This window comes from Hyaena hyaena, unplaced genomic scaffold (assembly GCF_003009895.1).
Source record: "Hyaena hyaena isolate Hyena2069 unplaced genomic scaffold, ASM300989v1 scaffold_315, whole genome shotgun sequence".
Lineage (NCBI taxonomy): Eukaryota > Metazoa > Chordata > Mammalia > Carnivora > Hyaenidae > Hyaena > Hyaena hyaena.
In genome coordinates, this window is record NW_024080948.1 from 296,859 (window position 1) to 309,201 (window position 12,343).

Here is a 12,343-nt window from a genome sequence, read left to right on the forward strand (position 1 = left end):
GAAGGGAAAGGGGGCCAGAGGAAGGAAGCTTAGTCAGCACACACAGTCATCCCCCACCCCAAAGTGGGTCACATTTCCATTGTTAGACTCTTCCCACCTTCCCACCTGAATGCCTTTGAGCTGTGGGACAGGCCTTCTGGTGGCTTCTGGCCATTCTGTCCCCCTCCCCCACCCTCCCCCACAACCCATTTCCTTCCTTCTCTAGATCCAGATATTGTTGTGGGAATTGAGGAAGGGGGAACAGAAGAGGAAGTAGAACCAGTAACTGAAAAGAATAAATTAGTCACTTTGATTCCTAGAGGCTACTGTTCTTGGTATCTCTCATGTGTTTATTCTCATGGCTTTTTTGTTTTCATTTTTGTTTTTAAGAGAAAGCTCTCAGAAAGTGTTGTACCCAGTGTTACCAACAGATAAAACGAAGACAGTTTGGGACTAAAAGTAGGACATAGGCTTGTGCATTCTCAGAGTTAGACGGGAACTGAGAAGCCTTCTAACTGGGATCGCCCTGTCATCGCCCTGGCAAGTGGTTTTCTAGTCTTGGTTCAGTTAGCACCAGTGACAGGGAGCTCACTACTTACAGAGGCACCAGGTTTCATTTGCAGGATAGGCTGGCAGGAAGGCATCAATGTAAAGTAAGGCACCACAGCCAGGAATCCAATAATGCCTTAGTCCAGTCACCCTTCCTACCCTGAAACAATAGTGAATGGGAGATGAAGTATTCCTCTTTGATTAGATTGGCCAATGTGTTACGCTCTGGTACATGTATCTGGTCAGGAGTATTGAAACACAGAACCTAGCCGAAAGGTCTCTGAGGGTTTTTACCTCCCCCTAAATCCAAATCTAAGCCTTGAGCTGTCACCCTGTTTTAGAGAGTTGGCCAATAAAAAGAAATTAAAGCAGTGATGGCATACGTAGGCCCATGTGTGAGGAAGAGAAAACAAGATGGCTGGCCCTGGGTGCACTGAGCCAGCCAGCTGCGAGCAGCAGAAGAGGCTTCCCGGGAGCACTATCTTTTCTTTCTTTGAATTTAATTTTTTTTAATGTTTGTTTATTTTTGGAGAGAGACAGAGCATGAGCAGGGGAGGGGCAAAGAGAGAGGGAGACACAGAATCTGAAGCAGGCTCGAGGCTCTGAGTTGTCAGCACAGAGCCTCATGTGGGGCTCCAACTCGTGAACCGTGAAATCATGACCTGAGCTGAAGTCAGATGCTTAAACGACTGAGCCACCCAGCCACCCCTCTTTTCTTTCTTTGAACACACACAGTGTGTTCACTTACAAGTAAATGTACTCCAATCTGTGTCTTAGAAATGAACAGTTAGATCAGCAAATTGTCTGTAGACCTATGGGGTAAAGGGAGGGATAGGTGGGAGAGAACTGGGAGACAGGCAGAAGTTTTTTTTCTGAAAGGAAGAAATAGAATTTTCAGTAATAAATCAAAAGGGAGAAAAGTGCTGGTCAAGGCCCAGGAGGAAGCAGTGAAGGAGATTGGGAGGAGACATTGGTCTAGGAAGGAGAGAGTTCTCTCCTCTCTGAGAAAAGACAGGTAGAAAACTAGAAACGTCTATTGAGCTGTAGCTTCCACCCACTGGGGCCACCCTCGAAGTCGAGTCTTTCTTTCCCATACTAGCCCTTCAGATATTTGAAGTAAATTTAGCTTCCCAGGTTTTCTTTTCTCCGGAATAAGCTTTCTCTTTGGGACAAACTCCTATTGGCTAATATTCATCTGAAAATGGGGCCCACGCCTGTCAAATTCCAGTTGTGGTTGTAGAATAAGACAAGACTATTGCCTTGTTCTGGGCCCAGTGAACTGGTGGCTGTTTCTTTGTTAGATTGAAGATTGGCTCTTGAATATCTTAACCTTCATTTTTTTGTCCATCCCATCTCAGAAAGGACCTCATAATGATGGGCCTATACTCTTTAAGTTTTAGGATTAGGTTAGGCTGTTAGTGACAGAAGATGAGTAGTGTTTAATTAAGATAGACATTTCTTTCTCTCTCACTTTTGGCCTTCTATGGCTCTCTAAGGTTTCAGGGACCTTAATCCCACACTTGGTTGCTGGGAATAGTTGTCAGTCTAAGCAGTTGTATGCTTGGCTATAGTTAAGGATTCTGTTACTAAGGAAGAAGGAGGGGACAAATATGGAGAGACAGGGAGCAGCCTCTGCCACCTCTCCATCCCAGAGCCTAGCTGACTGTCTCTCCCTTAGGGTGGTCCATGGTCAGTTACAATGCTGATCTCCACTAAGCTTCAGGCTTTGGGTATATTGGCTCTGAAAACTCAGCATTGAGTTGTCCCATGTTCTTCCTGGTTGGGGCCCTGTGGACAGGGTACGGAGGGGAGGAGTCTCACCCCCTGAGGTGGGCCGGGAGCCTTCCCTGCTCAGCCTCTGGATGAGAAGGGTCTGCCTTGGACTTTACAGAACTCATTGAGAGCGCAATGTACCTCTACCGTGCCACGGGGGATCCCACCCTCTTAGAACTTGGAAGAGATGCCGTGGAATCCATCGAAAAAATCAGCAAGGTGGAGTGTGGATTTGCAACAGTAAGTGTTTCCACGGGCCCAAAAGTTGAGAAATGTCTCCCCCTGCTGATAGCAAGACTCTGGAATATTAGCACTGAAGGGACCTTAGAGATATATGCATACCTTTATTTTATAGATGGCAAGACTGAAGAACAGAGAAGCCAAGAGCCTTGCTAAAGGTCAAAAGCTAGTAGAGGTGGAACTAAGGGTTCATTCTCAAGGATCTTGACTCTATGCTGTCATTGTGTCTGCACCAGGGGTCCTCAAACTGTGTTATAAGCTACTGTACAGGGTGAATTTTGTGAGAAGTTTTGTGGAAAGGCCTATTAGGTGGATTTTAAAAGGGAAATGCAAAGTCCCATGGCCTTATATTCAAACCTGGGAGTCCTCAATGAAACTGACCCACTGGTTTCACAGAGGTTCATTGAATGTCTTCGATGCACCAGGCACTGTGGTTGGCCCCTGGTTCTAGCAATGAACAAAGAACAAGCCCCTGAGCTGACATTTTATTAGGAAAAACAACGAATGTGTATCTGGAAGACAGAAAGAAGGCCAGTATGGCTGGAGTAACATGAACTCGGAGGAAAGGGGAAGAGATCATGTTCCAGAGGGAGGCAGGGGCTATATAAGTAGGGTTTTGTGTAAGCTGTGGGGGAGAATTTGCATTTTGTTCTGCTTAGAATGAGAAGCCTTGGTAGGATTGACAGCAGAGCAGTGACCTGATCTGATTTGTATTTTAGAAAGATCACTCTGGCTACTCTGTGGAAAGGGGATTGAAAGGGTCAAGGGGAAGAGCCATGTCACATCCTTAGAGGACTCAAGCAGGCAAAGATGTAAATAAACAATCATTACAGATAAGTGAAAAACAGACGTGTAAGAAAATTGTCTGGAAGAAAATTCACCAAAAAGTCTACAGAGGATTTTTAGGGTATGGGATTAAAAACAGACTCCCCCAAAAAATCCCTCTTTCTAAAAATTTTGTATTGTGGTTATATTCTGGAAGTAGAATATATATACATCTATTTAAAGAAAAGACCTATATATGTAGAGGGAAAATAAAGCAGTGATCTGTTTTAGTTTCTAAATATGTTGTATTTTGTGAAAAGCCAAAGTGGATAAGTCCATTGGGGCCTTCTTAGGAACATTTGACTGATTTCCATGAAAATGAAAACCCTCTGGAGGTCTTCCAAGGCAAATGATGGGAATAGGCTTCGAACTCCTTGGCCTTTGACAAAGAAGGCAAGAGAATGATAATTCTTGGCACATCAAGTCCATATTTTAGTCACTTTTTTTCTGTGAAAAATAGATGCCACTGCAAATTAGTTTTAAGGAAATATATGTTAAATTCTGAGATGATAAAATAAACATAGGAAGTAAACTTACTCATCCACGGCTGTAAACTTAGTATGAATTTTTCTTCATAAAGACTTCTAATTATTATGGTAGCAAAAACTTGGATGACCTAAATAAATGATGCTACATTTTTACAATGTCATTAAAGGGGATGATTAGATACGTATGTGTATGGTCACAATAAAGGCAAGTTAGTGCAGATAGAAATTGTCTTATCCCTAGGGAAGTTAGGGAAGACCTTGTGATCAGGCAGTATTTGAGCAGAGACCCAGAGTCAGGGAGGGAGCAAGCTATAGGAAGGACGAGTGGTCCAGGCTGAAAGAACAAACAATGCAGAGAGCCCAGATGGAGTTCATGCTCTTGCTCACAGAACAGGAAGGCCATTGGCTGGACCGCAAGAACAAGGGAGGGAGCGTAAGAGAGGTCAGGGAGAGTCAGGGGTAGACTTTGGTTTTTAGTCTTCCATGAAGTGGGATGTCAACAGAGGGTTTTCAGTGGAAGCGTGACAGCTACGACTTACCCTATAAGTAAATTTTAGGGTTAAGGAGGGAAGCAGGAAGTCCTGTTGGAATTTGTGCCAATCCAGGTGAGAGTCGGTGGCCCGGGCTTGGGAAAAGGTGAAACTCTGAAATGTAAAGTGATTTTCCCAAAAGCCCTCAGCTGCTCCATGGCAGGGCAGGAACTCCTAATGCGGTCCCCTGGCCCTCTCTGCTGCCCTGTGATACCACTTCTGACTTGCTGCCTTCTTCCTTGCGACAGATCAAAGATCTGCGAGATCACAAGCTCGACAACCGCATGGAGTCTTTCTTCCTGGCCGAGACTGTGAAATACCTCTACCTTCTGTTTGACCCAACCAACTTCATTCACAACAATGGCTCCGCCTTTGACGCAGTTATGACCCCCTATGGGGAATGCATCCTGGGGGCTGGGGGTTACATCTTCAACACAGAAGCACACCCCATTGACCCTGCCGCCCTGCACTGTTGCCGGAAGCTGAAGGAAGAGCAGTGGGAAGTGGAAGACTTGATGAGGGAATTCTACTCTCTCAAACGGAACAGGTCGAGATTTCAGAAAAAAACCATGAGCTCAGGGCCATGGCAGCCTCCAGCAGGGCCAGGAACATCTTCATCTGAAAACCAAGATGAGATCAGAGAAAAGAGGCCTGCCAAGCAGAAAATCCCACTCCTCAGCTGCCCGAGTCAGCCCTTTACCTCCAAGCTGGCATTACTGGGACAGGTTTTCCTGGACTCCTCATAACCACTGGATGACTTTTTTTGTTTTGTGTTTGATCTAAACTATGACAGTATCTCTGCTTTTGACTGTTCTTTCTATTTTGCATATTGGGTTGTCTCAGGAGATTTCATTCAAAGAAACTATTCATGGCTTTAAAAAAAATGTGAGTCTAATTTATTTTTCTCATACAGTTGAAGAAACAGCTGACCCATAATCAGCCCACTTCACAGATGCCAGGGGTTGATGGTTGAATCTCCCTTCCCTTGAAGGCTCCCCTCTTCCAGTATCTCTGGGGAGGGTGTTGTTAGGAATGTGTTCATCACATCTCGCTCTCCCACCCCCCCATGCTTCTGCCCCTGAACGTACCCATCTGTCTGTCCATGTAACAACAAACACTTATGAAGCACCTTTGTGCGCCAGCCCCAGCCTTAGTGTTCAGTGTGGACTAGGCAGTTTTTATTCTCGGGAAAACAAACTTCTAGCGGAGAGAAATAAATTAGTAGATATGTAAAATAGCATTGTGGGAAGTGCCACGAAGATAATGGGATGTATGCTAGAAAATAATGGGGAGGGGCACCTGGGTGGCTCAGTTGGTTAAGTGTCTGACTTCGGCTCAGGTCATGATCTCACGGTTCTTGGGTTCAAGCCCTGCATCGGGCTCTGTGCTGTGAGCTAGCTCAGAGCCTGGAGCCTGTTTCAGATTCTGTGTCTCCCTCTCTCTCTGACCCTCCCCTGCTCACGCTGTCTCTGTCTCTCAGAAATAAATAAAATATTTAAAAAATTTAAAAAAAAATAATGGGTAGAGGAAGTCTACCTTAGGGTGGTCAGGGAAGGCCTCTGAGGAAGTGAGTTTTTAAACATTTAATTATGGAAAGCTGACAATAAACAGAAGTGAGGAGAAAAGGATAATAACCCCCTATGTGCTCATCACCCAACTCTAGCAAACCCAGCTTTAAAGATGGTCGGCTCATGGTCATCTTTTTAGAATGAAATGCCAAATATCATTTCATAAGTATTTCAGAATATACCTCCAAACACACCTATGAAAATCAGTAATTCTTCCTTTATAATCTCCAAGTCTTTAATTATGTTCAACATTTTTATTGCTTTATATAGTTTGTTTGAATCAGGATCCAAACAGGGTACATGTATTTGTAATTAGTTGATCTGTCTCTGAAGTCTTCTAGTCTATAGATGTTCTCTTTCTTTCTCTGTTTTTTTCTTTTTTTTTAAGTTTGTTTATTTTGAGAGAAAGAGCACATGCTCAGTCAGGGAGGGGCAGAGAGGGAGACAGAGAGAATCCTGAGCAGGTTCCACACTGTCAGCACCGAGCCTGATGTGGAGCTCAAACCCGCCACCCGACTGTGAGATCATGATCTGACCTAAAACCAAGAGTTGAACGCTTAACTAACTGAGCCACCCAGGTGCCCCTCTTTCTGTGTTTTTAAAAATCAATTTTGTTGAAATAGGATTTACATACAGTAAACTGCACCCACTTCATACATTTTCATAAGTTTTGGCAAACTTAGACCCCTGTGTAACCACCACAATCAAGATACAGAACAGTGCTCTCCAACAGAACTTTCTGAGTTGATGGAATGTTCTAACAGAACTATTTGAAGGATTGCACTGTCCCACTGAGTAGCAACTACATGTGGCTGCTGTTGAACCCCAGAAACATGGCTTTGTGACTAAGGAACTGAATTTATTAATTTTTAGTAGACTTTATATTTTAGAAGAGTTTTAGGTTCACACCAGCCTTGAGCAGAATATACAGAGATTTCTCACATCCCCCCTGGCCCTAGGTCCATATAAGCTTTCCCCCATTACCAACACCCCTTATCAGAGTGGAACATTGTTACAATCGAGATTCTACATTGACATGTCATTATCATCCAGAGTTTACAGTTTACATGGAGGTTCACTCTTGGTGTTGTACATTCTCTGGGTTTTGATAAATGTGTAATGACATGAAACCATTATAGTTTCATACAGAGCAGTTTCCCTGCCCTAAATTCCTCTGTGCTCTCCTGTTCATCCCTTTCTCCCCACAACTCTTGGCAACCACTAATGTTTTTACTGTTTCCATAGTTTTGCCTTTTCCAACATCTATTTTACCCACCCCCCACCTCTCCTTTGATAATCAGTTTGTTTTCTTTTTTGTTGTTGTTGTTTATTTATTTTTGAGAGAGAGAGAGCATGAGCAGGGGAGGGGCAGAGAGAGGAAGACACAATCTGAAGCAGGCTCCAGACCCTGAGCTGTCAGCACAGGGTCCGACACAGGGCTTAAACTTACAAACCACAAGATCATGACCTGAGCTAAAGCCAGATGCTTAACTGACAGAGCCACCCAGCTGCCCCACAGTCAGTTTGTTTTCTATAGTTAAGAGGCTGGGGGCACCTGGGTGGTCATTCAATTGAGTGTCCAACTCTTGGTTTCGGCTCAGGTCATGATCTCATGGTTCAGGAGTTTGAGCCCCAATTTAAAATTGTTATATATTCTTGTTGGATTGTCCCTTTTAATGTTATATAGTATCCTTCTTTGTCACTTGTTATAGTCTTTGTTTTAAAGTCTATTTTTTCTAATATAAGTATTGCTACCCTGGCTCCCTTTCACATCTATTTGCATAATGAAATTTTCTCCATCGCCTTATTTTCAATGTTTGTTTATTTTTGAGAGACAGAGAGACAGAACGTGAGCAGGGGAGAGGCAGAGAGAGAGAGACACACAGAATCTGAAGCAGGCTTCAGGCTCTGTCTGAGCTGACAGCACAGAGCCCAACGTGGGGCTCGAATTCATGAACTGTGAGATCATAACCTGAGCTGAAGTCAGATGCTTAACCGACTGAGTCACCCAAGTGCCCCCTCCATTCTCTCATTTTCAATCTGCTAGTGTCTTTTGGTCTAATTTGAGTCTCAAATCAGCATATAGATGGTTTTGGTTTTTTATCCACTCTGTCACCCTATGATTTTTTATTGGAGTGTTTAGTCCATTTACATTCAAAGTAATTATTGATAAATATATATTTATTGCCATTTTCTTGTTTTCTGGTTATTTATATAGATTTCTCTTATCCTTTCTTCTCTTGCTTGCTCTCTTTCATGGTTTGTTGGCTTTCTTTAGTGGTATACTAGGATTCCTTTCTCACTTCATATGTTTTTGATTTGTGGTTACCATTAGGTTTGTATATGAGATGTTCTGCATATAGCAGTCTATATTAAGTTGATGGTTTGCTTAAGCTTAAGCCCATTCTTACTCCTGTCCCTGCCATGTTTAGGTATGTAGTGTCATATTCCTTTTATTTTATACATCATTTGATTTTTACAGAAATATTTATTTTTACTGCTTATGTATTTTTTTCATACTCTCACTTATTATGGTCTTTCCGCTTAAAGAATCCCCTTTAATATTCTTTGTAGGGCTGGTTTAGTGGTCTCCTCTAGTTTTCGTTTATCCATTTTGTTTATTTCTTCTTCTATTCTGAGTGGTAGCCTTGCTGGATAGAGTCTTCTTGGCTACAGGTTTTTCCCTTTCAATACTTTGATTATATCATACCACTTCCTTTGGCTTGCAAAATTTCTACTGAAAAATCCACTGATAGCTGTATGGGGTTTCCTTTGTATGTAGCTGTCTTCTTTTCTCTTGCTTCTTTAAAATTTTTTTCTTCAGGGTGGCTGGGTAGCTCAGTCGGTTAAATGTATGATTTTGGTGCAGGTCATGATCTCATGGTTCATTGGTTCGAGCTTTGTGCTGACAGCTCAGAGCCTGCAGCCTGCTTTGGATTCTGTGTCTCCCTCTCTCTGCCCCTCTCCCACTCATTCTCTCTCTCTCTCTCTCAAAAATAAATAAACATTTAAAAGTTTTTTTAAATAAAATTTTTTCTTCATCACTACTTTTTACCATGTCTTTGGTAGACCTCGTTGGATTGAATTTTTAGAGGGGTCTCTGTGCCTTCTGGATCTGGACATCTGTTTGCTTCCTCAGATTAGGGAAGTTTTCAGCTATTATTTCTTCAAATAAATTTTCTTCCCCCTTTTCTCTCTCTTCTTCTGAGAAGAGGTGTGAATGTTATGCTTGATGGAGTCATTGAGTTCCTTAAGACAGCTCAATTTGCATAATTTTCTTTCCTTTGCTCAGCTTGGTTACTTTCCATTACTATCTTCCAGGTTGTTAATTTTTTCTCTGCTTCCTCTAGCCTGCTAGTTATTACATCAAGTGTATTTTAAATTTCATTTATTGTGTTCGTCATCTCTAATCGGTTCTTTTTATCTTTGTGTTAAAAGTCTCACTGATGTCCTCCACTTGTTTCTCAAGTTCAGTGAGTATCTTTTTGACGATTGATTTAAATTCTCTATCAAGCATATTACTTATATTTATTTTGCTTTGGTCCCTTGTTGTGTTATAGTGCTATTCTTTCATTTGGGGGATATTTCTTTGTCTCCTCATTTTGTCTTTCTGTGTCTTTTTCTCTGTGTTAGTAAAGTTAGCTGTTTCTCTTGGTCTTAATAATAATAGCTGTATGAAGAACAGTACAGATCCCCTGTTTCCCAGGGCCTGGCACTTCAGGGAGTGTCTCCTATGTGTGTTGCATGTGCTTAGCTATTGAGTCTTGGCTTCTTTTTCCTTCAGTCCAGTTGTCTGCAGAGGCTCTCTTTGCCTATTGTGGGCAGTGTTTGGTCCTCAGCATAAATGAGGCATATTTTTTTAAGTAGGCTCCATGCCCAGTGAAGAGCCCAAGATGGGGCTGAACTCAAAGCCCTGAGATCAAGATCTGAACTGAGATCAAGAGTCAGATGCTTAACCTACTGAGCCACCCAGGCATTCCAGGGCATGTTTTAACAAGTTGTGTTGTGGTCAGCTTGAGAAATTAAGACCTCCCCCCACTGCTGCAGGAACTGTGATCCCACAAAATGTGCATCTTGGGAGATGCGGTGTTGGTAGGGTTTGCCCTGGTCTTCTGGGTGAGGAAGTGTGGAATGTGGGGCCCAGCAAGTGTGACTGAGAAGGGCAGATTCACTGAAGTGTGAGGCTTGGTGTAAGCAAGTTGGGTAGCCAGTGCCTGTACTGCCCTGGTTCCTGCAGGTGCCTATTGTTAATGTTGGGAGGCAAGGAAGGGAAAGGGTGCCTGCCAGGTCCTTTATTCATGGACAAGTCTTCTTGTGACCCCTGTCTCTCTGGGGCATGCTCTGAGATGAACAAATCACTCTCCGTGTCATCTGATCCTGGCATTTTTCAAGCTGCTGGTTCTGCACTGTATTTGCGTGTGTTTTTTGTCCTGCTATCTCTTTAAGGGCAAAGACTCAGTTTCCTAAGGCCTCCTAGCTCTCCTAGAGCCAAGGGCAGATTTTTTAAATTCCAGGCTTTGAGTCCAATGGCTGTAGGAACTCACGCTTTCAAAGGCAAATATTATGGGGATTTGTCCTCTCTGTTTTCCATCTTTCTCCATGCCACTGTGGATGGCCCCAGTCTATTTCGCTCCCAGACTGCATCTCTACCCTTCCTACCTTCTTCACTGTGGCCTCCTCTCTATCATTTAATTGTGAGTTTTGTTCTGCCAGTCACCAGGTCATTTTCTGGGTTATTTATGCTGATGTGAGTGTTATCTAGATGTATCCCGGGATGAGGTGAGCTTAGGGACCCCCTACTCCGCCATCTTCTCAGCTGACCCTTTTTGTTTTTATTTTTTCAAGAACGAACTTTTGACTTGGTTATGCTGTCAATTATGTGTTTGTTTTCTATTGTCCTCTATTGGGCTTTTATTTTATAATTTCCTCCCTTCTACTTTCTTAGAGTGATTCTGATAAAGTTTCTGTTACTTTGGCATAACCTAGTGTGTAAGTTATCTTCCATTTGGCCCTCTGGATGTATTCTCCATCCTCTTCATTCTAAGAGAGTGAATTGTTCTCTATTCCTGCAGTCCTGCATGAACTACATCAATGGGCTCACTTGCTCTTTAGCTTCCAACCAGTTTCAGCCAGTGGGGCATCCAGACAGGAGATTGGAGGGAGAGAATAGAGTGTGCTCAAGACATGTATTCTGCTGGCTTCTTTCTGGTAGGGTTGCTTCAGGCTGGCTAGTTTCTCAGTTGAAGATCACTGTTTCTCTCAACTCTTTCTTTTCTTAATGATCACGTTTCTAATTCCTTTGTTCCCTCAGCCTAAGGATGGTAATGGCCATGCTATTACTGGCCTCAGATTACTGAGTTATCCCTTGTGGTTCTCCCACACTCTGCCCATACCTTTGTATATAGTATTTTTATTAAACCTGCCTCTAAACTTCCTAATTTGAATGAGCTATCTGTTTTCTCTCAGGTACTTGACTGATACACCAGGAGACCATTATGACTAGTGTATGTTCTTAAAGTTATCATTAACTTCACATTCTCCCGGGGGAAAAATATTAGATCAGCAAGCTTTCGGGATACACAAGATCAATTCACAAAAATCAATTTATTTCAGTACAATTGTAATTAACAATCCATAAATGAAATCGAGAAAACTGTTCCATTTACAATAGCATAAAAAGGAGTAAATTACTTGGAGATAAATTTAACAAAAGGAGTATGAGAAAAGTTATACACAGAATACTATGAAGAATTGTTAAAAGAAACTTTAAAAGGCCTAAATAAGTGGAAAAATACTTCTATGTCCATGAATTAGAATACATAGTATTGGGTTTTTTTAATGTTTATTTATTCTGAGAGAGAAAGAGAGCACGAGTGGGGCAAGGGCGAAGAGAGAGGGAGACCAAGCAGGCCCTGCACTGCTAGCATGGAGCCTGATGTAGCACTTGAATTCATGACCATGAGATCACCACCTGAGCTGGGATCAAGACCTGAGATGAGATCAAGAGTCAAGACGCTTAAGCAACTGAGCCACGCATGCTCCCCAGAAGACATTAAGATGATATTACTCTTCATAGATTCAATGTAATCTCCATCAAAATTCCAGCTGCCTTTTTTTAAGAGAAATTGACAAGCTGATCCTAAAATTCATATGGAAATTCAAAGGACCCAGAATACCCAAAACAGTCTTGACAAATGTGAGAAACAAGCCCACTGCTCCCAATCAAAGGAGGGATGCAGAGACTTACAGTACAGTGAAGCGAGGCTTTAATCAATGTTCTTGCAAGAGCTGGTGTCTGATGGACAGGCACACTTGAGGCAGTTACAGTAGGCAATTTATCTCCCAGTGTGAAGTCCCTCCCCTGATTCCTCACTGGCCAAGTACTACAGAA

General features: G+C 42.6%; 1 protein-coding gene across 1 annotated transcript in view; it reads left to right on the top strand.

The window, feature by feature from the left end:
* The window catches only part of EDEM2 (ER degradation enhancing alpha-mannosidase like protein 2), a 31,606-nt gene extending 26,321 nt beyond the window's left edge, over positions 1 to 5,285 (top strand). The window contains exons 10-11 of the mRNA XM_039248730.1: positions 2,420 to 2,541; positions 4,633 to 5,285. Coding sequence (XP_039104661.1) covers positions 2,420 to 2,541; positions 4,633 to 5,130 — 620 coding nt within the window. The 3' untranslated portion in view covers positions 5,131 to 5,285. The remainder of the gene's footprint in view (positions 1 to 2,419; positions 2,542 to 4,632) is intronic.
* The last annotated feature ends 7,058 nt before the right edge of the window (positions 5,286 to 12,343 follow it).